This window comes from Vipera berus (genome assembly GCF_964194415.1).
Source record: "Vipera berus genome assembly, chromosome: Z".
Taxonomy (NCBI): Eukaryota; Metazoa; Chordata; class Lepidosauria; order Squamata; family Viperidae; genus Vipera; species Vipera berus.
Genome location: NC_138205.1, coordinates 51,664,724 through 51,691,746, shown reverse-complemented (window position 1 = coordinate 51,691,746; position 27,023 = coordinate 51,664,724). Strand labels below are relative to the sequence as shown.

Here is a 27,023-nt window from a genome sequence, read left to right as displayed (position 1 = left end):
CTGGATTCTCCCTTTGATATGCAAGTCAAAGGATACCCTGGCTCAATTTAGATCCCGACTAATTTTCCATAAGGTGAAAACCTATACATGCTGGAATATTTAGAACACTGGGTAATGACAATCATAGAGAAGGAACACATACGTAGTTGCCTAATGATATAGCCATAATGTGTAAAAAGACTGAGTGAAGCATCTGATTGTCAGCTGAAAGCAGAAATTCTCCACTGAGTTACTGTAAAAAAAAATCCCAGCCTCAAATTGAAAACATTGAGAGCTGATCAAAAGTAAGGAATAGAATAGACAGAATAAAAATGTGGAATGAGGAGTGCTCAAGGCAGCCATCCTTTAGTCTTTACATTAAAAAAAAAGTTAAACCATAATATAAATGTAGATTCTTCTTGTCATGGACTTGTTAAGTTCTCAAAGCCATTGTAAGTGAAAGGAGGTAGACTGGGAAAGCATGTGGCTCTTTGTTGCAAGCAGGCAATTTGGTTGATCTCACATTTCCCTGCATCTTCATCATCTCTGAAGTAGATGCTGTCAAGGGAGCTGCTAGAAGGATCAACATCGAAATAGTTATAGGGCCGAAGGAAAAAGCCCACTCCGTTGCCAACTGTCACAGTAGTGGGGATGTCCTCAGCATGTGGCACATGTAAAAATCCAACTGAGATCCAGGCCACAAGATCCTGGGAAGAGGAAAGGAAAAAGAAAAATTAGCAAGAATTGGCAAGATTAACGATTGGCAAACCCTCCATTTAGCCGTGACACTTTTCTGATAATGTAGAATGCAGTTATATTTCATGGAGCTACATCCTTTGTAAATGATGCTCTTCTTGAAAACCGGCTGCATGTAAATGAAGCTCAGTTCATATCGTTTGTTGAGATGGTCTGCAACCAGATTGTAATTCATTCATGCATCAGACATGCAAGTGCACTACCAACAGAACAATATTGTAAGATTTTGTGTTATTTTTCTTCATTTCCTCTATGTATCTTTGCCATGAAAACCCCATGGACAGCACCAAAAGGCAAAATGATATGACGTTGGAAGATGAGCCCCTCAGGTTGGAGGGTGTCCAATATGTTACTGGGGAAGAACAGAGGGCTAGTACTAGTAGCGCCAGAAAGAATGAAGCGACTGGGCCAAAGCTGAAAGGACACTCAGCTGTGGATGCATCTGGTGGTGAAAGAAAAGTCCGATAGGAACTTGGAATGTAAGATCCATGAATCAAGGCAAGCTGGACATGGTCAAACAAGAGATGACAAGACTGAACATCAACATCTTAGGTATCAGCGAACTAAAATAGACAGGAATGGGCGAATTTAATTCAGATGAGCATCAGGTATACTACTGCGGGCAAGAATCCCTCAGAAGAAATGGAGTAGCCTTCATGTTATGTATTGGGCTCAGTTGTAACACCACGTGATTACCTGGAGCAGCTAACGGCTCTCCAGCAGCTCAGACTCCCCGTCTCCAGAGCTGCTATTGGCTGCCTCTAGGTGGCAATGGGTTGCTTCAAACCTATTGGCTGCCGCCTAGGGGCCAGGCTATAAATTGCTGCAGGCTGCAGCCCAATTCTCACTTCAGATCCTGCAAGCAATAAACCATGAGCTTTGTTGAACTCACTTGCCTCGTCTCCTTTCCTGCGCGAAGAACTCACTACACAACACTGGAGACAAAGGTGGGATCCTGCTTCTCCAAAAGAGCTGAAGTTCACTAGGGGAGAGGCAGCTCACGCCTGGAGGGAAAAGGCATTCCCCCCCCACGGTTGGCTAGCAAGCCACGCTAACGACCACGTGCTCAGCGGATTCAGTCCCTGGGCCTTGGAGAAACAGGATCGAAAACTGCAGGAACCAGCCGAAGACAGAATGCCGAAAGTCAGAAGACTATGCAAATTTGATGTCAAGCATCCAGAGGGATGGCCTTCCTACTTGTCCCAGGTAGAAAACTACCTCCGGGCAAACCAAGTCACAGAAGATGGGCTGAAGGCCGCCACGCTTCTCTCTGTGTGTGGCCCAGCTACATTTGACCTGGCCAAAAACCTCTTCGCCCCGAAGCCGCTGGAGTCAGTTTCCTACGACCTCAAGAAAAAGCTGGGAGAGCATTTTCAGCCGAAGATGTCGGTGATTGCTTGGCATTTCACGTTTGAACAGCGATGTTCTGTACCAGCCTGCTACCGGCCCTGCAGAAAAGGCAGGGACAACCCCTTTTACAAGAAGGCAAGAGGCTGGAATTACGCCTGCCAAATTTATTACTACAAAAACAAACGGAACAAGACAAACCAAGAAACAGGAGCTTTAAGAAACAGGAACTATCCAAGCGGTTGCCTTCAGCAAACCAGCCCTCCCACACATTCCCCTTATATAGAGTTCAGGGCGTGGCTTCTCTCTGCCTCCTTCCGAGGACCCCCATTGCCTTCCTCTGTTTACTCCTAATTGACTGCCTCCTGCGTCAGGCATCCTTGAACAGGGCCAGCTGTGGGTCATCTTCATCCACACTGTCAGGCTCACACAGCTGGGTCTCCGTGGTGACCAAGTGGGAGGGGCCTGCCTGAGGGCTATCATCAGCAAGATCTTCAACCCCCTCAGCAAGGTCTTCAACACCCCCCTCCTCCTCCTCTGAGTCGTCCGACCCAACTGCCGAACCCACAGGCTGACCCTGAATCACAACAAGCGAATGCAGCAGCCCAGTGAAACAGCGTCAGAATACATCGCGGCCTTGAGGCAGGCCGCACAGCTCTGTAAATTTTCTGACATAGAGGAGCGACTGTGAGACTGGCTCATCTGTGGCCTATGGAACTCAACACTCCAGCAAAGACTTTTTGCCAGACCGAATTTAATCTTCATCAAAGCCCAAGATGAAGTAATGGCAGACAAAGCCACCGGGGGTGCAGTCCAGTAAGTCCAGCCCGCCAAAATGACAAAACATGAAGAAACAGTCCACCACGAGGATGCCAAACGCTCAGAAGAGGAAGAAGATCTTGAAGTCAACAAGCTTCACAAGCAACCCGATGCACAACACTGCAGCAGCAAACAGCAAGAGAACACTTACAAGGCAGTTCTCTTACCTAGATATAAAGGTTGTGGCAGCAACCACCAATGCACTGATTGCAGATTCCGGTCAGCCACGTGCATGGCCTGCAGCAAAATAGGCCACATCGCAGCAGTTTGCAGAGCTTGCCAGAGGGACCAGCCACCCCAACACCAATCGGAAGATCCAACCAGGAGAGGTACCAGGGCCCAGGGTCCATTTAGTGTGGGGTTTTGTAGAAGCCGTAGAAGTGTATGCTGCACTGGGGCCCGATGCCCCATCAAACCTAAACTCAAACTGCAGGTAGACATTGCTGCAAAAACAGCTACAGATAGAACACTTAGTAGAGTGCTTTCATGGCTACACACGGGATGGTTAGATAAAAGCCCAGGCTCTGAGTTTCAGAGTGACTTTGTCAGAAGACATGAGCTATCACCCCCCCAAGGGGTGCATCCTATGGGGAAACAGAGTCATAATCCCCTCTTCACTGAGAGAAAGGGTTTTACAGTCATTACATGAGGGCCATCCAGGCACTATCAGAATGAAAGCTTTAGCAAGAAGCTACTTTTGGTGGCCTGGCCTTGACAAGGACATTGAGGCACAGGTACATGGTTGTTATACATGCCAGCAATCTAGGCCTGAAATGCTACACGCCCCAGTTCACAGGTGGGAAGAAACGCACACTCCCTGGTCTAGAATTCACATAGACTACGCTGAGCCCTTTCAGGGACAACTCTTCCTCATAGTGGTGGACAGCCACTCCAAATGGCTGGAAGTAATCCCAGTTGCAAACATGACTACTGTTAGGACCATCCAGGTGCTGAGAAAACTCTTTGCCACACATGGGTTGCCAGATGTCTTAGTTTCAGACAGTGGGGCCCAATTCACTGCTGCTGAATTTCAGGCCTTCTTAAGAGCAAATCTTATCAGATATGCAACGTCTGCCCCTTTTCACCCGTCCTCTAATGGTCAAGTTGAACGAATGGTGAGGACCATGAAGGAATCACTCAAACGCATTGTAACAGGTGACTGGCATCACAGACTGGCAGATTTTTTACTCTGCCAACATTCTACGCCCTGCACTGCTACAGGCAAAAGTCCTGCAGAACTTCATTGGGGGAGGCGACCGATCACTAAACTGAACAGGTTGCATCCAGATAGAGTGGTAGCAGAAGCCTCTTGACCAAAACCCCCAAGGGGGCTGCAAGTGAGCGATTGGGTATGGGCCAGAAACTATGGACATGGGAATCTGTGGGTTCCTGGTAAAATTACCAAATCATCTTTCTTATGAAGTGGGGTTGGAGGGAGGGCGAGTTGTCAGACGCCACATTGATCAACTCAGAAAATGGTTTCCAGAATGGCCACTAAGTGAGGACTGCGTCATAAGTCCCTCCCAAAGTCCCCAAGCTTGCAGCCAAGCCAGCCCATACATAGACTCTCAAGACTTTTCCTTCTTAAGCAATGAGGAACTGGGCGTAGAGGAGGAGAGTCCACAAGTGCAAGATGGATTCCATGAAGGAGCAAGCCAACCAGACTTTAACTGCTCCTTGGTGGAGCAGTGGGCTAATGCCTCCTTAAGTAACACCAGCTGCCTGCAATTAGTGCAGGTTCGCATCCCACCAGGCTCAAGGTTGACTCAGCCTTCCATCCTTCTGAGGTAGGTAAAATGAGGACCCAGATTGTTGGGGGCAATTAAGCTGACTTTGTAATAATGCCGCTTAGGGGGCGAAAGCCCTAATAAGCAGGCATATACATAGAATGAAGGCTACTGCTAAGCTTGTAAGCTGCCCTGAGTCTTCGGAGAAGGGCGGGATATAAATGGAATAAAAAAAAAAACTGCTGTGCCAACTCTGCTGATCAGTATGACTCTGGGGTGGGCCAACCTGGGGAGGCCAGCCAGAGAGCATCTAATTCCTTTGACTCAAGTGCATCAAGGGACATTGGTCTACCTGGCCCGATGGGTAAGTTGGTAGACCAGAAGGTGACTGGAACCCCAAGGCATTTCACAAGGGCATGCAAGCCTCCTTCTTATCTAGCTGATTGTTGTAAAACAAAGGAACTATAATGTTGTCTGTACTGTTGATCTGTCACTGTACTGAACTATAACGGAGCTATGATGTAACTGTCTAGTGTGCTGTTAATGGAAACCTATTCATTCTGGCTAACTGATGCTATAATGTTAAACCTTGTAATCTGTATTGTTTGCTAACAGTTGCTATGATGTTAAGTCTTGTAACTTGTATTATTGCCAAATTATTGCTATGACGTTGTCTGTTCTAAGAGGGGAGGGGTGTTATGTGTTGGGCTCAGTTGTAACACCATGTGATTAGCTGGAGCAGCTAACGGCTCTCCAGCAGCTCAGACTCCCCGTCTCCAGAGCTCTATTGGCTGCCCCTAGGTGGCAATGGGTTGCTTCAAACCTATTGGCTGCCGCCTAGGGGCCAGGCTATAATGCTGCAGGCTGCAGCCCAATTCTCACTTCAGATCCTGCAAGCAATAAACCATTAGCTTTGTTGAACTCACTTGCCTCGTCTCCTTTCCTGTGCGAAGAACTCACTACACAACACTTCATAGTCAATAAAAGAGTAGGAAAAGCAATACTGGGATACAATCCCCAAAATGACAGAATGATCTCAGTTTGAATCCAAGGCAACCCATTCAATATCACAGTAGTCTAAGTCTATGCCCCAATCACTAGTGCTGAAGAGGATGAAATTGACTGGTTCTATGAAGCCCTACAGCACCTTATAGAATTAACACCAAAAAATGATGTCCTTATCGTGGGGGATTGGAATGCCAAAGTAGGAAGCCAAAAGATAACCAGAATAACAGGCAAGTTTGGCCTTGGAGTACAAAATGAAGCAGGGCACAGGTTGATAGAATTTTGTCAAGAGAATACGATGGTCATAGCAAACACTCTTTTCCAACCACTCAAGAGACGGCTCTACACATGGACATCACCAGACGGCCAACACAGAAATCAGATTGACTATGTGCTCTGCAGCCAAAGATGGAGAAGCTCTATACAGTCAGTAAACACAAGACCAGGAGCTGACTGTGGCTCAGATCATGAGCTTCTCGTTGCAAAATGTAGGCTTAAACTGAAGAAAGTAGGGAAAAGCACTAGGCTACTCAGATATGAACTAACTCATATCCTTGATGAATACACAGTAGAGATGACAAATAGATTTAAGGAATTAGATCTGATAGACAGAGTGCCCGAAGAATTATGCATGGAGGTTTACAACATTGTACTAGAGGTAGCAACTAAACCATTCCAAAGAAAAAGAAATGCAAGAAAGCAAAATGGCTGTCTGAGGAAGCTCTGCAAATAGCTGAGGAAAGAAGGGAAGTGAAAGGCAAGGGAGAAAGAGAAAGATATACCCAATTGAATGCAGAATTCCCGAGAATAGCTAGAAGAGATAAGAATGCCTTCTTAAATCAATAGTGCAAAGAAATAGAAGAAAACAATAGAATATGGAGGACCAAAGATCTCTTCAAGAATATTGGAGATATGAAGGGAATGTTTCATGCAAAGATGGACATGATAAAGAACTAAAATGGTAGGGACCTAACAGAGGCAGAAGAGATTAAGAACAGGTGGCAAAACTACACAGAAGAACTATACAAGAACAAGCTTAACGTCCCTGATAACCATGATGAGGTGGTCACTGACCCCAAGCCAGACATCCTAGAATGTGAAATGAAATGGGTCTTAGGAAATCTGAGCAACAACAAAGCTAGTGGAGGTGACAGTATTCCAGCTGAGCTATTCAGAATGTTAAAAGACGATGCAGTAAAAGTGCTACACTTACGGTAATTTGCCAGCAAATTTGGAAAACTCAACAGTGGCCGCAGGATTGGAAAAGATCAGTTTACATTCCAATTCCAAAGAAAGGCAATGCCAAAGAATGTTCAAACTATCACACTATTGCACTCATTTCACATGCTAGTAAAGTTATGCTTAAAGTACTACAAGTTAGACTCCAGCAGTATGTGGATCGAGAACTACCAGAAGTACAGGCAGGATTTTGAAGAGGCAGAGGAACTAGAGGTCAAATTGCTAACATACGCTGGATCATGGAGAAAGCTAGGGAGTTCCAGAAAAACTTCTACTTCTGCTTCATTGACTATGCTAAAGCCTTTGATTGTGTGGATCACAACAAATTGAGGGAAGTTCTTAAAGAGATGGGAGTACCAGACCATCTTATTTGTCTCTTGAGAAACCTATATGCGGGTCAAGAAGCAACAGTGAGAACTGGACACGGAACCACTGATTGGTTCAAAATTGGGAAGGGAGTCCGGCAAGGCTGTATACTGTCGCCCTGCCTATTTAACTTATATGCAGAGCACATCATGAGAAAGGCAGGGCTAGATGAATCAAAAGTTGGAATTAAGATTGCCGGGAGAAATATCAACAACCTAAGATATGCAGACGATACCACTCTAATGGCAGAAAGTGAAGAGGAACTAAAGAACCTCTTGATGTGGGTGAAGAAGGAGAGTGCAAAAGTGGGCTTGTAACTCAACATTAAGAAAACCAAGATCATAGCATCCAGCCCTCTCAATTCCTGGCAAATAGATAAGGAAGAAATGGAGGTAGTGACAGATTTTATTTTCCTGGGCTCCAAGATCACTGCAGATGGGGACTGCAGGCAAGAAATTAAAAGACGCTTGCTTCTGGGGAGGAAAGCTATGGCAAATCTAGACAGCATCGTAAAAAGCAGAGACATCACCCTGCCAACAAAAGGGCGTATAGGCCATGGTTTTCCCAGTTGCAATGTATGGCTGTGAAAGTTGGACCATAAGAAAGGCTGAGCACCAAAGAATTGAGGCCTTTGAAGAATGTTGCTGGAGAAGACTCCTGCGAGTCCCTTGGACTGCAAGGTGTTCAAACCGGTCAGTCCTAGAGGAGATCAGCCCTGACTGCTCTTAGAAGGCCAGATCCTGAAGCTAAAACCAAATACTTTGGCCACCTAATGAGAAGGAAGGACTCACTGGAGAAGAGCCTAATGCTGGGAAAGGTTGAGGGCAATAGAAGAAGGGGATGACAGAGAATGAGGTGGCTGGATGGAGTCACTGAAGCAGTAGGCGTGAGCTTAAATGGACTCCAGAAGATGACAGGAAGGCCTGGAGGAATGTTGTCACGATGGGTTGGACACGACTTCGCAACTAACAACAACAATACATCCTAAATTTATTTTATTCCTTTTTTGACTACTTGCATTACTTTTCCATCTATTTAGCTCAACTTTTGCTTCTCATTTGCAAATTGTGCAAATTTCAATTTTTTTAAAAGAAGTCTTTTTGTCTTGAATGGTTTTTCTGATCACATAGAACTCTCTCTCTCTCTCTGTCTATATGTGTGTGTGTGTTTGTGTGTATGTGTGTGTGTGAAAAGCTGCAAGATTGTCAGTGTAGAATCACCCCTTTGCCTACAGAGGGGACAAAGCTTAGCTTTAGATTGTGACGTTGTGCCTGCCATCTTCCAAATTTGCCTGAGCTTTGAAGATGTTCCTAGGTCTCACATTAAGCAAATTCTTCAGCGGAATACCAGCTTTCCTAGTCTGGGATATACCTACTAGCTGGACAATTGTTATTACAGTTTTGAATAACCTCAAAGCATTCTGAAGGAATGTAACCAATGTTCCTTTTGAATGTATCCTTTAATCTTCCTTTTCTAGTCAAATGAGCTTTTCTTCATACATCAATACCTCTCTCCCTCTCTCCTCCCCCTCCCCCTCTCCCTCCCTCTCCCTCTCTCTCTCCATATCTTCATAATGTTGCTTTCATCTGAATCCTGATCCATATTTGTGGCAGCTTTAGGATAACCCTGGCTTTTCCAATGCTAAAATAGGGGCTGTTTCTTAATCTGACCCATGTGTTTTGACCATCTTTCAAACTACCTCTCAAGACTTTCTTCTCTTGAAAATTTGGTAGTGCTGATGCATAGCAGATTTCTTCTTGTTCATGTTTCAGCTCCTCCTCCATGTAAAGCATAGCTGGGTCATCTCAGTACTTACCTCGTTGACTATGGTCTCATTGTCTATGAAGTTTGCAAAGGTCACCAGGGGATCCCATGGATCATTCTGATTATAGATGCAGGTGCTTGCCAATTCTTCCTCTTTTTGCTTAGTGACAGACAACTTGTACCTAAAGTGGACAGAAAATAAGGAAGATGAGAAAGAAAATGGGAGGAGAGGAAAAAACCTCAAGGTTTTATTGTGTTCCTGAGCAGTGCAAACTACTTCTCTAATTTCTTTAATTCTTTTAAAAACATAATACAGTGATGAGTCTATGACCAGATGATTCCGGTTATAGATTTTGTTAACTCAATTGTATTGCTTTTTAAAGTTTTTTTAAGGTTTTTAAAAATATATTTGGATTGTTTTTCTTTAGTTTTTTAAATTGTTAAGCCATCAGAGTCATGCAGCTGATCAATATACATCAGACAAATGAATAAACTGCAAAACCTTTTCCCCTGTCATAATCCTTTAATTTAAACAAAATGCTATTTATTTAAAAGGCAAACATAAGACTATGATAGGGACTTACCTGCCCCAGCTGATGGCCTTCTCCATGGAGCTACTCTGTGGTAAGTGCTTGCCTGCAAAGCTAATGATCTGGATGCGATAGCTCTGTTTGTGGCCCCACTGGTTTTCATTGTTAGAACTGAAAAGCAGGTACCGTGGGACTTTGCCATCAAGTGGGAAAGCAGCTTTTTCTTCCGTATCCAGGACTTGCTGGGTGAGGATTGGTCGCTGGATTGTGTGCTGTGTGCTCCAAGGGGCCTGCACAGATTCATAGGCCATGTCAAGATCCAGCAAAGAGTTCTTGACTCCTAACAATCAAAAAGAATGAGAGAAACACTTCCCATTTTGAACTCCTGCCTAAGGATACACCTACTTAGAAACAATGGATTAAACACCAAAGTCAGTTTGAGACTGTGGACAGAATGGCTTATCTTAGATTTGGGAGAGTTTCTCACAGATTCACCATACAGCCTTGTTCAATTATTATTTTTCAGCATCTGTGGCTGCACTATACATTAGGAACAATGGAAACCTACTCAGAGAATTGTTATATCTTACATAACATTATAGATCTCCTTCTTCCTTGCAAACAAAAGTCAACCAATAAAAACTTTGTCACAGGCACCAATTCTATTTGGAAGATAACATGAGAGATCTTTTCAGAGGCTGCTTTAAAATTCCCTTCCCCCAGTGAAGATAAAACTGAGATTTATTGGGTTTTTTTGTGGTCTAACATAATAAAATATTATATGTGAAATAGTTATTTGTTTTGTTCTTGTTTTCATAATAACTCCCATATGATATGGATTAACTTCAGCTGGTGGGGTCCAGCTGAGGAAAATAAATTACATCAGTGATACAAAATGCTTCCTGAGGAACACAGCAGGATATGTTTATTTTATTTATTATTCCATGGCTGGTTACATGTGTGCAAATGAGAGAGAAGCAACCTAGAACTAAGGAGAAACTTCCTGACAGTTAGAACAATTAACCAGTGGAAAAACCTGCCTCCAGAGGTGGTGAATGCTTCAACACTGGAGGTTTTTAAGAAGAGACTGGACAGCCATTTGCCTGAAATGGTATAAGGTTTCCTGCCTGAGCAGGGGGTTGGACTAGATGACCTCCAAGGTCCCTTCCAACTTTATTATTATTATTATTATTATTATTATTATTATTATTATTATTATTATTATTATTATTATTATTATTATTATTATTATTATTATTATTATTATTATTATTATAAATGTGTTTAAATTGCCATAGGTTCTAACAACTTGAAGTATAATAATAAACAGGATTTTGGTTTGGTTCATATTTTAAGGAAATATGTACTTTGACCATAATCCAAAATCATACACAAAGGGTGTTACCAGGAAAAGTGCCTACAGTATTATGCTTATTAATAAAAAGCAAGATATAAAAGTGCACTCACCTGGAGAAAATGGCTTGCAAAAATCTGCACAATAAAACTGTATTCACATGGTTTATTAGGATGGTCACAATTTTGAACATTTTGTTTTGAAAATTACAAACTTACACAAATAGATTGCAATGAGTTCAGGATTGACAAATGCAAAATTGAGCAAAATGAAATTTATGTGTCCTTGATTTAAAAGAGAACGCTAGTTAGGCTTTGCCAGGAAACTTTTGCCAATTTACAGTTAGTCATATATAGAGATCTCTGGAACTGATCACTGTTATTTTCTGCACACAGAGTGAGAACAGAACAGATGTACTTTCCCAGGTACCTTTTACTCAAGGGAAAAGGGAAAACTTTCTCAGATTTAAAGAATAATCTGCATATTAGTTCTGCCTCTTCTTACAAGAAGGGAACTATAGTTGAAATGCAGCTTTTGGAGAGAAAAGACTTTCCTGTTTACAGGATGAAACTAATTATGCCATCTGTATATAAACATATATCATAATGACACTTCTGCTCTATCTTCTCTTCATAGTATCCAGTTGTTAAAATTAGCTCTCTGTTGCTTGTCTAAAGTTCACATATTTTGCTGGCCCAAAGCAACTCCTTAGCGCTGAATATAAACCATTGAATACCAAATCCATTGCAGCTTCTTGGCACATGCATGCAGAAGGACATCCAAGCATAGAACATGGGAGAAAATTCATATGGTGATGGTGGTGGGAGCATTTGTCATATATACAGGGATGCACAATTATTTTCAGGCTGAGGATCATGCTGGGCTTTATCTTCTAGAGCCTTCATTCCAAAGAAATATGCAGAACCAAGACAAAATAAGCTTGACACAAATTAAATTTGACTTCATTGCATTTCCATTTAAATATAAACATGATTTACAGAAGATTAGAGTACAAGCAGTTAATATTATTACATCCCAAATACTGAATAATGCATCATTTCTTCACAACAAACATTTACAACTTCTGAGGCCACAATTAAGGCTTTCAGACAAAGACATCTGGCCCTGCAGCTGAGGTATAAAAACAACTGCTGTAGATTATATTTGATAATCTTCTGGAATCTTATCTGCTTTTATGACAAAGGCATATCCACAGGGCCCAGAATTACAAACTGTTGCTCTCTCTTGCCTAATTCTTAGCATATCAACATTCCAGGTGTCAATTTTCAAAGTAAAGGTGATATCACCTTATTACAGATAAACCTCAACTTAAAACACAGTTGAGCCCAGAATTTCTGTTGCCAAGCAAGACAGTTGTTAAGTGAGTTTTGCCCCATTTTATAACTTTTCTTGCCACAATTGTTAATTGAATCACTGCAGTTAAGTTAGCAATTTGGTTGTTAAGTGAATCTGGCTTCACCATTCACTTTGGTCGTAAAAGGTGATCATGTGACCCTGAGACACTGCAACCCTCATAAATATGGGTCATTTGCCAAGCATCTGAACTTTGGGATGCTGCAACAGTCTTTAAGTGTGAAAAATGTTCATAAATCACTTGTTTCAGTGCTGTTGTAATTTCAAACAGTCCCTAAAGAAGAAATGGGATATACAGGTAGTCTGTTGTAAATCAAGGACTACCTGTATTTCACTCTTTCAGTTTCAGCCTCTCATGACTTTCTTTGTTCAGGAGCTGAAGACAATATGCATAGAGTCTTTTCCTCCATTTCCCTCTGTTCCTCCCCCCCCAAAAATAGTCCTCATAGTTTAGGGTGAACTTAGCTTAAGCTTATCCACTTATCAACTGTTTAACCACTAAACCACACTAGTTCCATGAATGAAAATAATCTGAGTTTCTAAATCATACATGATTAGTTGTTTCTAGCCTCCATCTACTCACACTAAAACACAAGCATGTATAAGCACACACAGTCTATGTTTGCAGTTTAATCCTAAAGTTTATATATATATATATATTTGTGCAAAGTCACAAAAAGCTCAGGATTTATTTGAAGTTCCAAACAAGCCAACCTAGACCTGTAGCAGGAGAAGGCTGACCAAATCACTAGCCCTTATATAGCTCTAGTAGGTTTTAATAGAATGGCAGTTTGTGGGAGTTAGGGAAATATAAGAACCTACCTTCTACATCCAAGTCAACTTTGTAGTTTATCAGATGGTTGTGCATGGTTCCAAGTGTGTACTCCCCAACCTTGTTTCCATACTTAGTCCCACCGCCCATAAAAAATGAAGAGCTGATGTATCCTGTAGCATGAACCTTGACTTCTATGGCACCATTTTGATAGAATACAAAATCCCAGACATAGTCATAGTTAATGAGGGTAGAAACAGTCCTTAAGACCAAAGCATATTTGGGTAACCCCTCATAGTAAAAAGAGCCTAAATTAGAAAAATGGCGACGCAGAGGGACACCCATGTCATGTTCAAAGATGCAGAAGGAGTTCTTGTTTAGTTTGGGAGTGTCAGAGTCTATTAGATAATGCCGATCCACATAGGTGGCTGCATAGGGGCAGTCCACACCCCGCACTAGTTCATAAGAAAACTTTCCAATGCCAAGGCTACCATCCATGTACCTGGTCACCATACCTCCAGGACAATTGGAACCATAAATGGCAAGAGCTTCTTGCAGACTCAACTCATAGACAATCCTCTTATCATTAAATCTGATATCGAAAAGACGTGGCCCTGTGTTCACATTCATCCCAAAGGTAAATTTCCATAGCTGATATGTAACATGGCTGCCAGTTACAGTGTAGCGCTTTCCTTGGGTCTCAAACTGAATTGGGCCTAGAGGAGCTGCCTGTTCAAATCGCTTCCTGGAAGCATATTCCATCTGCAGCTGACTACTCTTCATTCTTGCCTCCTTCACCTGTCCATTCTTGAATGCTTTTTCCAGATGGGCCATATCCTGAAAATAATGTCCATTATAGAATACTTTCTTCAGCTTCCATTCAGAGATGTTCAGACTGCTGTGATCCACCAGCATCTCCAAACCAATAGGATGAATGTAATATCCACTGCCAATCACATTCTGGAAGAGGACAAACCAGGTGGCTCTTTCACCAGACACAAATCCCCTAGGAGCTGTGGTTAGAGTAGCTAAATCAGACTTCTCATAATTGCAGCATATTTTGAGGAAGTTGGAGGTGTTGAAGAGCTTATGGAAAATGAACAAATCAATATCTTTATATTCTCTCTCAGTCACCGGTCTGCTGTGATATGGAACCTTCTTGCCAAATTTTTGCATTGTAATGTCTTGATGGTACATTGGATTTGGAAGTGGACCTACTACAAATTCTGTAATGTTTGGATCTGACTGACTTCCAAAGTATACCACAGCCAATGCCTGCCGAGGTAGCTGTTCCCTTCCACGATCAAGAAAGCCCAGAACTTTGGCTTTAGGCGGGAAGTACACATCCATATAGTAAATGCAATTATCTGATGGTTTTGCATGAAATGCATCTTCCAGGTACACCCCAAGATTCTTCCTAAGATACTTCACCACCTGAGTCATTTCATCAGCTGTCAGATCAGCAAAGACCTCACTTTGTTCTCTGTTGGGCCTCTCAGAAGAAATTGGTAGTTCAGAGTAGACACAGCTGGTGACTTTTTTTTCCTTCGTTGTCAGCAAAACACAGACTAGAGCAAAAATTGTAGCCAGAGCTAGCACCAAAACAATGACTAGCACCTTCATGTTCATGTCAGCACAGTAAAAGCAGCAGTGATAGCACACAGCTTGTCCGTGCTTTTCTTACAGGAAAGTGTCCGGATGGGTGGATGGGAGGAAGAAAAATTATTGCTCCATTCAGAGTAAGAGGAGGGACCTGAGCTAGGAATGCCTGTGGGGGCTTTACAAGGGACCATAAAAAGGCAGATTTTCATTTGGTTTCTTTTTCTCCCCCCCTCCCCTTCCTCCCATTGTTTCTTCTGTATCTGCTTTGATACTAACCTTATAAGCTGTTCTGGACCAAGGGTGCTGGGGAACACATTGGGCTTGGGTCCAGAAAGGTTAAAACCAAGATAAGTTAGTGCACAGAAGCTTCCCAAGAGCACTGGGAATGTCCAACTAACTGGCAAGGAGGCTGGCAGAGCCAATTCACATTTAAATATCCAGCCAGACTATTCTAAGCATATTGTGTTCCCATTATTTCTTTGCTTATTCCCAGGAATACAGATCTAATTCTGCCAATGATGATCTAGCTGCCCTCTCTTTTATAATCTAGCTGTGCTAGTGTCTTAGACCCTTTGATTGTGAGACTTAAAAACTTGATTTGAACAAGACGCTGTGAATTTGAATATAAAGTAAGGTATTTTGGCTGGGGGAGCTAAGACATCTAGCCTAGGAATGTTTTGACTTGTAGTCCATCTACTAAAATTCATATGTCTATAAACAGGCATATTATTATTAAATAGGAAATAATTAATATTCAATATTCCACATGGCTACAAATGTGTTTAGAAGAATGAGAAATTGATATTGCTTATAAGCAATATTGAACACATAGTAAGTCTCAGGTCAGTAATCAGGGTGGTTTAGGGAGACCTTACACTAACCCTTTAAAATTTGTCTTTAAAACCCAGATAGGTTTTGGGGTGGATGGGGTGGCTCCAGACCTGGCAAGCATTTTGGAGGGGCATGTCAATAATCACAGACTTGAAAGCTAATGTGTTGTATGGTTATATTTTCTCAATTCTAACTACACAGCACAAGGATTTGTCATCACAAAATGACTATTTGCTAGGCCTCTAAACCTCTCTTTTAGATTGATTTTCTTGGGCTGTATCAGTGCAAAATTAGGGACGTGGTGGCTCAGTGGGTTAGGACGCTGAGCTTGTCGATCAGAAGATCGGCAGTTTGGCGGGTCGAATCCCGAGTGCCGCGTAACAGAGTGAGCTCCTGTTACTCGTCCCAGCTTCTGCCAACCTAGCAGTTCGAAAGCACGTAAAAAGGCAAGTAGAAAAATAGGGACCACTACGGTGGGAAGGTAACAGCGTTCCGTGCGCCTTTGGTGTCTAGTCATGCTGGCCACATGACCACGGAGTTGTCCTCGGACAAGCGCTGGCTCTTCGGCTTTGAAATGGATATGAGCACCAGCCCCTAGAGTTGGAAATGACTAGCACACATGTGCGGGGGAACCTTTACCTTTACCTTTATCAGTGCAAAAAGTAACAGCATTCAACTCCTATTTCTGAATTCTCAATCTCTGGAATGTTATTTTGAGATCACACTAGATCGGAAACTAGTCACAAGGTGAAGCTTGCATATCAGGTAGTGAAACCTACAGTACCTAGCCAAACAACAACCAGTTAAGAGCACAGCCGAGGTGAAAAATAAAGCTAAGGGCTATTTTAAAAAGGGGTTAGATAGGAGCCTAATTGAAACTCATACAATACCTGGATCTTATGCCATCTCCCTCATGTTTCTTGGTGAGTATGTCAGAGCCAAGGAGTGGATGTGTGTGCATGCATTTAAAGCACAATCTTGCTACATTATAATACAAAAAAATTAGGGGGTTAACAGAACATTATTTGTGTGCTGCCTCACCTGTTAGTGAGAACTATTTGACTGTTTCCAATCTTACAAATCAAGTAGCTTAAGGCTGCAGAATAAAAAATCCCAGAATGTGAGAGTGGTAGAAAATGGGCCATAGACAGGGCTTTTTTTGTCACAGAATGCTCAGAACAGAGTTCCGGCACCTTTTTTGGATGGAACCTTGTAGGGTAGGCAAGGCGGGTTGTATGACATGTGTGAGTTCCGGCACCTTTTTTTTTTTTTTTTACAAAAAAAGCACTGGCCACAGATATATTAGAAATGGATATGTTGACTGCTACCACCAGGACTTATTAGATACGGCTTCACATACACATAGACAATAAATCAAACTACTTGCTGATTTCTCCCAGTTCTGCAAAAGCTTCAATAAGTTGTTCCTATTACCTCAGGTTGCAAAGTTGCAAATTCTTTCTGCCTTGATGGAAAATATACAGTAATGTCATATATTTATTTCCCATATAACTCCAAACATATGTAGAGGTAAATTCTACCTTTTAACAAAAATATAGCAAAGAATGATAATTTAAATGTATGAAGGCTTTACAGTGGCCACCAAAGGTCAGGAGAAGATTTAGAGTTGCCCATTCTCTAATTCCAAGAGAAAAATATGGAGTGTTTAAAAAAGGGCTGTTCTAGAAGGATCATCTAAGTTCCCATCTATCACAGCCAGCTGGAACACAAAGCTAATTTTTCTCCTAAGTTTGGACAACAGTCACTAAGTATGAGATACAGAACTCTAGGATTAATCCTAAGTATGTTTACAATTGGGGCATAATCCTAATCTGAAGTTAGTTACCAGTTTTTGAAAACCAGTTTAAATGTCCCAGTGGTTTGTTCTAGGTAGCAGTTCATAGTTTGAAAAACTGCAGCCATGAGTTAGCTTTATTGCATGTGCAAAAGATGACACAACACATAATTTATTCATAAATCCTGGCTCGTTGATTTTTATTGCCACATAGAAGCTTCCAAGCAAACCTAGGATACAAAACATTAGCAGCTAAACAGGCAGAAAAAAGGTCAGAAATTGGCAAAACAACTACCATGAGCATCTGGAAGACTGTAGGTTAACAAACCACATCTTAGCATAATGTGTGTTTATTAAAATAAAAATTTCTTATAGATTTCTTAACACAATTGTATCCATAGTGACACCGTCATCTGTCTAGATGCAGTATATTTATCATCATCTATACTAACTGGAGAACATGCTTGTATCTATGGATAACAGTCAGAGCAACTTAATAATTCTGATAAAGAATCCTGGTCAACTTAATTTCATGGCATTTTTAGTTTTTTTAATCAGATTCCTAGAGCAAATCTAGAGAATAAAATATAATGTAAATACTATTAAGAAAATCAAAAGCCTTTTCTTTTCTTGGTACTTTTTTCACTTATTATTTTTTCTTAATTTTCTCTTTTGAATTTTGTATTTTTATTCTTTTAAAAATTCTCTTTTATTCACATACTCACATATAAAAGTCTACACCCATCTTAAAATGCCAGTTTTTGAGATGTAAAAAAAAAATCAGACCAAGATAAATCACTTCAGCTTCCTTTGATATAACACATAAGGTGTACAATTCAATTAAAAAAACCCTAAAATTGTTTAGGAGAAAAATAAAAAACTTACCACAACATGGTTGCATCTTTATTGAAGCACCTTTAGATTTTATGCCAGCATTCAGTCTTTGAAGGGAGGAGCCCATTAACATGGCACATCTTGCCCTGGGAATCTTTGCCCACTCTTCCTTGGAAAAGCACTCGGAATCTGTCAGATTGTGAGGGCACCTCCTGTGCACAGCCCCTCTTCAGATCATCTGTCAGGTGTTGAAGTTGATTCAAGTTTCATTTCAAAGTTTCATTCCAAAACTTGGGTTTTCTTCTGTGAAGCCATTCTTTTGTTACGCTAAATCCTGAGGGTTTTGTGCCAAAACTGACTGATATTTGGAACTGTTCATATTTCCCTTCCCCTTGACTAAAGCCCTAATTCCAGCTGAAGAAAAGCAATCCCAAAGCATAATGCTGCTGCCACCATGCTTCACTCTGGTGTCCTTTTTTTGATGATGGACAGTGTTGTTTTTGCACTAAACATACTTTTTGGAATTATGGTCAAAAAATTCAACCTTGATCTCATCCAACCACAACAAAGTTCCCCACGTGGTTTTGTTAGATGTGATTTAGCCAGGCTTGGATGTTTTCTTTTTAAGAAAACACTTCTGTCTTTCCATTCTACCCCACAGCCCAGACATGTGAAGAATATGGGACATATTACAGGTAGAAAAAATTCTGAAGTGATTTCTCTTGGTCTGATTTTTATACATCTGAAAAACTTGGCATTTTAACAAGAGAATGTAGATCTCTTATATCTGTAGTAGGTAGGTAGGTAGGCAGGCAGGCAGGCAGGCAGGCAGAGAAACAGACAGATAATATAGCAAATTACAAAAATACAGACCGAACCATTACTTTCAGAACGGGGATTTAATATATTTTACAGATACATTTATTATAATCTTCAAATAAAAAAATTAACAAGAAAAACAGTTGGGTAAAAAAGGTAGAGGAATTGCAAACACATTTCCAAGTGAGTACAACGCCGACAGAGCTAAGACTTAGGTGAAGCACAGTCAACAATAAAGGGCTCAAGACTGCTATCTTAAACTCACAGATTTATGCTCAACTATTTCCATTACTGTATTCACTCAAATACGAATAGCAGCATTGACTCAAAATCTGGACAGTATTAGAACTTTGTCAGGTTTTGGAAACCTTCGTAAGTGAAAGGTGGAAGGTCGGGTATGCAAGCAGCTGTTTTAGGGAGGCAAGCAACATGGTTAATCTCACAGGAGTTGAAGTCATCCTTGTCAGTGAAGAACACACTATCAGGCGAGTCAATGGAGGGGTCATTGTCAAAATAATTATAAGGTCTTAAAATGAAGCCAACTGCATTTGCAAGTGTCACAGTGTTAGGAATATCCTCAGCATGGGGAATATGTAGAAATCCAGTGGTGATCCAAGCAACCAGGTCCTGGTGAAAGACCATAAAACAGGGAAATCTGATTAAAAAACATGGAAGGGAAATTTTAGAATAGTCACTTAGTCTGAGTCATGCAATTAGGAGGGAAGGAGCTTAAGAATGGACCACTCAGCAATACTCCAAGGCACTGCTAATTGCCTCTTACAAAGGGAAGCTTTGGGGAAATTATTCCTGTTTGTTTGTTTGTTTCCTGCAGAGGTCCCAGATTGATTTGGCCCATTTTGGAAGTCCACTTTTTTGTTAGTTTCCCCCATCATATCAAATTTAGTCCCTCTTCTCTATTTTGTTTGACTTCACTTTTGGAGAATGATTGTGCTGATTAGAGAGAATTTTAAGCCCAATTTCTTTTTAACATCCCATTGAGCATTCATTTCTGCAATTAAATGCAAAAAATGAATCAAACAACAATTGTGACATCATGTTGAGAAACCCAGCCTTTCCTGTTTGTGTTCCAAAGCACTTTTTTTTATCTGCCTCATCCCTGACAGCGCAGATGTTTCGGTAGGAAAAGTACACCAAGCCTGGCTTCTGGAACTGTTTCTAACCCCTTAACTAGCTGTGAACATAGGATACTGTATATTCTTCTGTTACTGAAATAACACATTTTACATCTGTGTGTTCTGCATGAATGCTGGGAAGATAGAGTAAGATGCATAAGCTTCACTTTGGGTCACATGACCAGGAGGAAGGAGGCACCCACCTATGAGGCAACCCAACGAATAAAATGAGAATAAAATAAGGGGTGGGAGTGAGGGTGACAGACTTTTCTGAAAGACAAAGATCTTTGAACTATTGATAAAAAGGAAAGAAACACCATTTTTTGTACCCCTCTCTATAAGCTTGTTACTGAAAAATAAACTACCTACCTAGCTTCACTTTTTGCATGCCTGCTGTTCCCTGTTGAAGAGAAGGGGAATTTTTTCTTGTGGGGAAGTAGATTTGTTTCTTTGAACCCAAAGTCAGACTTTCAACTGAACTCTCAGCTAGACCTCACTCTCCTGGGCCTTTTTCAGCCATGAGTGCAATTGTGCAATCAACTCTGTGTCTGCCTTTGCATTGGACTCTTTGCTCGTCTTTGTAAACTGCTTGTAAATCAAGCTAATATGTCTTTGCTCAATCTGAAATAGGGCAGTCGGCACAAGATTGGCTGCCTGAGGTAAAATAGAAGTCCCTTCCAGCTCCCTGATAATACAACACACTTGGAAAGCTGTAGGCTTGTCAAATTATTTTAATACAATGAAATAGAACTTTATGGAAAAACACCGTAAATTTTGCCTACAAATCATTCTGAGTGCAAAATGTTCCAAGTTTGGAATGACTATTTCAAGCATTCAAACACTCCCCCCCCTTCCTTAGAATTTGTCCTAATTTGGGATAAAACTGCTTTTCCCCCTTATCTTCAAAATTCCACTGTCTTTTTTAATTATTAAAAAAAACACCTCTTTCCAAGCCATGGAAATTTGAAGAACGTGATGGCAAGAATTTAGGGGGAAAGAACAATCAGTTTAGCCCATACTGAGATGGGAAATAGTTTGGATTTTTGCTTCATGGAGATACATGAGAGGTCACAGATTAATTTGGTAGGTGAACTTCATTAATGTAATCAGTCAGTTTACCCTAACTTCATTAATATAAACAATTGATTACACTAATGAAGTTCAGCTTCCAAATTAATTTGGCCATCTCTCCTCCTATCCTATTTCCTGTATCTAATACAGTAATGTTATAATCCTAATTACTTAAGCAGTGTAGACAGTACTTTATGAGTTGAAATATGATGTAGCTGTTTTTGTGCAGTGTGTGTGTGTAGTACTTTCTTTTTCAAGAAACTTGGCAGTGCAAAAGTACATGCTGTTCATGTGCATAAACAGTTCCTGTTGCTGTGCTGTCTTTTGTAGACTTGTTGCTGTCGGCAAAGAATGTTAAATAATACAGAAAGAAAAACTATTTCTAAGCTTTATTTGTGTGCTTAAACTTTTGGTCAAAAGTTTTTTTTGGTTTGTTGTTGTTGTTTTGCAGTTAGATTGCCTAATTAAAAAAGTATGTGCTGTGAGTGTTTTTCTGTTGATGCGTTATTTGTGGAGTGTGCTGAAGTGAATTGATGGCTGTTATTTGCTTTTTCATTGGGCTAAGTTCTGTGGCAGTTCTGGGCTGCAAAAAGCATGTTTATCTGTTGATTCTAATGTTCGCTATTGGAATTTAATTTTCTTTTAAAGAAAACGTTTTCATTCTTTGATAAGTCATATGGCATAGCATTTAATTGTGACCTACTAGCCCACTTATTTTCATATCTGTGACATGAAAGATAAAAGATATGAGCTTTGCTTTATGTTCTTATTTTGGAACATAGCCCGCTTAAAGTATGCAGGGTACTTTCTAGTAGCTGAATTTCAGGAGCATGATTTTCAACTTGAAAATATGCCTGATCTATGAAGGATAACTCTAGTTTACATAGAAATTAATAAAGCTTCTCTGTAAAAAAGAAGCTGTATTAGTTTCCATGTGAACCAGAGTTTTTACTGACATTTATGCTGAATGCTCAAATGCCTTTAGGGAAGCCCCCAAGATTTCTCTAATGATCTTGGTGGAGTAGGGAAGGTTATCCAGTGTGATCACATAAATATAAGGTAAAGGTAAAGGTTTCCCTGCACATGCGTGCTAGTCATTTCCGACTCTAGAGGCCGGTGCTCATCTCCATTACAAAGCCGAACAGCCAGCGCTTGTCCGAGGACGTCTTCCGTGGTCATGTGGCCGGCATGACTAGATGCCAAAGGCGCACAGAACGCTGTTACCTTCCCACCGTAGTGGTCCCTATTTTTCTACTTGCCTTTTTATGTGCTTTCAAACTACTAGGTTGGCAGAAGCTGGGACGAGTAACAGGCGCTCACTCTGCTACGCGGCACTCGGGATTCGACCCACCAAACTGCCAATCTTCTGATCGACAAGCTCAGCATCCTAACCCACTGAGCCACCACGTCCCTCACATAAATATACTGGATTCATAAAACCCAGTAAGGCTGTTACATGAGAGGAACGAGGTATTATGTAGGAGAATATGTAGGCAGAACAGAATTTTTTCTTTAATCCTTTCATAAATGTAGATTATTTTCTGAATTACATTTTTCTACTCCTCGGACCTTATTGCAGAGAAAAATAGATATAAAATATAAGATATAAGATATAAATATTGGGGAAAGAAATGGCATTCACAGTAAGAAATTTATTCTGCCTTGAAAATGCACCTTTTGTCATTGTGCATTTTCTGAAAACATGCAGCTTTGCTTCATAATGTGCTTTTTCTCTCTGAAAAGGTATGGAAGTTATTATTATTATTTTTATTATGGCCTATATAGAATGTGAAAGATTTCCTGTGTGATCAAATGTTGGATTTTTGTCAGAAAGGAAATCTGGCCAGAACAAAAATTAGCTACATGAAAAATTGAGTGTTCTTCATTCCCACCCACTATCATTTTAAAACACTCATCCACAACCCACAGAGGGATTCTGTGGAGTTTATTTATTTTCATTTAATGTATTTAACAATTACAGATTTCTTGTTATATCAGCATTTTTAAAATGTAAAAAATCTGATTTGCTAACAGTATGCTCAACTATTAGAAGTTCTATAATGATGATGATGATGATGATGATGATGATGATGATGATGATAAAGTTGGAAGGGATCTTGGAGGTCATCTAGTCCAATCCCCTACCCAGGTAGGAAACCCTATACCATTTCAGACAAATGGCTGTCCAGTCTCTTCTTAAAAACTTCCAATGTTGGAGCATTCATCGCTTCTGGAGGCAGGTTGTTCCACTGGTTAATTGTTCTAACTGTCAGGAAGTTTCTCCTTAGTTCTAGGTTGCTTCTCTCCTTGGTTAGTTTCCATCCGTTGCTTCTTCTCCTGCCTTCAGGCACTTTGGAGAATAGTTTGACTCCCTCTTCTTTTTGGCAGCCCCATAGATATTGGAACACTGCTATCATGTCCCCCCCGCATCCTTCTCTTCATTAAATAGACATACCCAATTCCAGCAACCATTCCTTATATGTTTTAGCCTCCAATCCCCTAATCATCTTTGTTGCTCTTCTCTGTGCTCTTTCTAGAGCCTCAACATCTTTTTTACATTGTGGTGACCAAAACTGGATGCAGTATTCCAAGGGTGGCCTTACCAAGGCATTGTAAAGTGGTATTAATACTTCACATGATCTTGATTCTATCCCTCTGTTAATGCAGCCTAGCACTATGTTGGCTTTTTTAGCAGCTGCAGCACACTGCTGGTTCATATTTAAGTGATTGTCCACTAGCACTGCAATATGTCTCTCACAGTTACTACTATTGAGCAAGGTACCACCTATACTATACCTGTACATTTGGTTTTCTTGCCTAAATGCAAAACCTTGCTTTTTTCACCACTGAATTTCGTTTTGTTAGATAGTGCCCAGTGTTTGAGTCTACCCAGATCCTCCTGTATCTTAGGCCTATTTTCTGGAGTATTGACTGTTCCTGCCAGCTTGGTGTCATCTGCAAATTTGATGAGTTTCCCATCTATCCCCTTGGCCAAATCATTGATGAAGATTTTGGAAGAGCACTGGGCCCAGAACAGAGCCCTGGGGCACCCCACTACACACTTCCCTCCATGTAGATCCAGTTCCATTGAGGACTACATGCTGAGTACAGCCAGTCAGCCAGCTATGAATCCATCTGGGGGTGAATGCAATAAGATTTCTCTGGCATCATCTGTTTTTGACAAACCCATGTTGGCTTTTTGTTTGCCTTCTAGTTGTTATTTCCTCTGGTTGGGTAGCCTATAGTATACACCTATGGCAATGTCATTTTTCTCCCTTTTATATTGACCCAAATGCATTCAAGACAGTTTTCATCATTGTTGTGCTCTTTTTCTGTAGAGATGTTCTTTCTTATAATTAGAGAGCAACTCCTCTTTTCTTTGGTCTGTTTCTTCAGGATCTGACAACTCACCTCATCAACAATGGTCTCATTATCTATAAAGTCTGCAAAGGCAACAGTAGGTGTCCATGGGTCATTCTGATTATAGATGCTGGTACTGCAAGGTTCTTCTTCCTTTCGCTTGGTGACAGCCAGCTTGTACCTAAGAAGCAGAATTGCAACAAAAGAAACAAAGAATTGTTGAGCTGGATGATTTTATCACTTTCATAGGCATGCAATAAGTTTCCTTATTGCTTATAGGTAATAGTAGCTCCAAACCCTATGGATACTCTACAAAAATTGGCAAAGCTTATCTGAATATATTTCTTTCCACAGTTGCTCACAATGTAATATATGTACAGATAGTCCTTGACTTATGACCATTCATTTAATGACCATTCAAAATTATATGGCTGCTTGAAAATATGATTTATAGCCAGTCCTTACATTTATAACTATTGCAGCACACATACACTCCAATCAAATTATCAAAGTTCAGGCACCTGGCAGCTGTCATGCATTTTAATGGTTGCAGCACATCAGAGTCACATGACTGCCATTTACAATCTTCCCAGGGGTCTTCTGACTAGCAAAGTCAACAGGAGAAGCTGTTAATGACTTTATGACTCACTTAACATCTGTGACAAAAAGGTTGTAAAATTGGACATGACTCACTTAATGACTGCATTGCTTAGTGACAAAAAAGCTAGCCCTAATTATGGTCATAAGTTGAGCGGCCTGTATAGCAATAAGTGCATTACTAAAAGTATTGTGCAGGTCATAGTTGATTTACGCCCTTTTGTTTAATGACAGTTCAACGTTACAATGACTTATGACCCTGTTGTGATTCAGGGTCAGCCTGTGGGTTCGGCAGTTGGGTCGGATGATTCAGAGGAGGAGGGGGGTGTTGAAGACCTTGCTGAGGGGGTTGAAGATCTTGCTGATGATAGCCCTCAGGCAGGCCCCTCCCACTTGGTCACCATGGAGACCCAGCTGTGTGAGCCTGACAGTGTGGATGAAGATGACCCACAGCTGGCCCTGTTCAAGGACGCCCGACGCAGGAGGCAGTCAAGTAGGAGTAAACAGAGGAAGGCTGTGGGGCTTCTCGGAAGGAGGCAGAGAGAGGCCACGCCCTGAACTCTTTATAAAGGGAATGTGTGGGGAGGGCTGGTTTGCTGAAAGCAACCGCTCAGATAGTGTTTCAAAGCTCCTGTATCTTGGTTCGTGTCTTGTTTGTTTTTTGTAGTAATAAATTTGGCAGACGTCATTCCAGCCTCTTGCCGTTTATAAAGGGGTTGCCTTTTCTGCAGGGCCGGTAGCAGGCTGGTACAGAACAGACCCATCCTCAAAGTTATAATTGTTGTGCTATTTCTTCGGTCACATGATTGCAATTTGCAACTTTCCTAGCTGGCTTCCAACAATCAACATCAATGGGGGAAATCAGGTTTGTTTAAAGACTGCATGATTTGCTAAATGATCCTGTGATTCACTTAATGATGGAATGATTCACTTAATAATCGTGGTAAAAACGATGGTAAAATTGAGTCCAGTCACATGTGATTCACTCACTGACCACATCACTTAGCAACCAAAATTCCAGTTCCATTTGTGTTGTAAGCTGAGGACTACCTGTAATGAAAACTGTGACAAAATTATCCTAATGCCAACATAAAAGAAATGTGTCAGTCCATAAAACACTGAATAAAATACAAAAAAATGGATTCAGTCCAACAATTTAAGATTAAGTTGAAGACAGAAGCACAACAAAGATATGAAAGAAAAAAAAACAACTCACACACTGGCAAATGGTTTTCCATTTCACAAAGGATTATAGGACAGCGTGTTTCAAGCATGGCAACTTGAAGATGGGTGGGCTTCAGTTCCCACAGTTGAAATCCATCCATCTTCACGTTGCCAAGATACAAATACCCTAGATACTATTATTTAATTAATGTATATGCCCAACATTTCTTTTTCTATTAAGACATTGCAAGCACTTCAATTCATTACTTATTCTGTCAACTCTCTCAACTCTGATGGTTTATAATAAGCTATTAAAGCAATAAATATAGATAAATATAGATTATATCTGAACAATTATGACTTCATAATAATAAAACAATAAAAATAAGAAACTATTGGCACCAACCCAACAACCCAGTGACATTAACTCCCACAGAACCTATGGACCTGCTCTCTCTTGGCAGCTTTATAAAAGAATGCTGGGGAATTCTGGAATTGCACACATTTTATAATAATAATAATAATAAGTTGGAAGGGACCTTGGAGGTCATCTAGTCCAACCCCCTGCTAAGGCAGGAAACCCTATACCATTTCAGACAAATGGCTGTCCAGTCTCTTCTTAAAAACTTCCAGTGTTGGAGCATTCACAGCTTCTGGAGGCAGGTTGTTCCACTGATTAATTGTTCTAACTGTCAGGAAGTTTCTCCTTAGTTCTAGGTTACTTCTCTCCTTGACTAGTTTCCATCCATTGCTTCTTGTCCTGCTTTCAGGTGCTTTGGAGAATA

At 40.9% G+C, this 27,023-nt stretch overlaps 3 protein-coding genes across 4 annotated transcripts in view; all 3 read right to left on the bottom strand.

Moving 5' to 3' along the window:
• PSME3 (proteasome activator subunit 3) overlaps nucleotides 1-27,023 on the bottom strand; it is a 449,122-nt gene that overhangs the window by 353,146 nt on the left and 68,953 nt on the right. The window lies entirely within an intron of this gene.
• Nucleotides 367-14,661, bottom strand: LOC308677249 (amine oxidase [copper-containing] 3-like; the record flags this gene model as incomplete). The annotated part of the gene is made up of 4 exons (XM_081343487.1): nucleotides 367-686; nucleotides 9,055-9,184; nucleotides 9,587-9,872; nucleotides 13,083-14,661. The coding sequence occupies 4 exons, from the start codon at nucleotides 14,659-14,661 to the stop codon at nucleotides 402-404; spliced, it is 2,280 nt and encodes a 759-aa protein (XP_081199613.1). The 3' UTR covers nucleotides 367-401.
• The window catches only part of LOC308677248 (amine oxidase [copper-containing] 2-like), a gene marked incomplete at its 5' end in the record, with an annotated part of 40,329 nt that continues 32,299 nt past the window's right edge, over nucleotides 18,994-27,023 (bottom strand). For both annotated transcript variants that reach the window (XM_081343486.1, XM_081343485.1), the window contains 2 exons: nucleotides 18,994-19,540; nucleotides 24,529-24,658. In XM_081343486.1, the coding sequence (XP_081199612.1) occupies nucleotides 19,256-19,540; nucleotides 24,529-24,658 (415 nt within the window). In that variant the 3' untranslated portion in view covers nucleotides 18,994-19,255. The remainder of the gene's footprint in view (nucleotides 19,541-24,528; nucleotides 24,659-27,023) is intronic.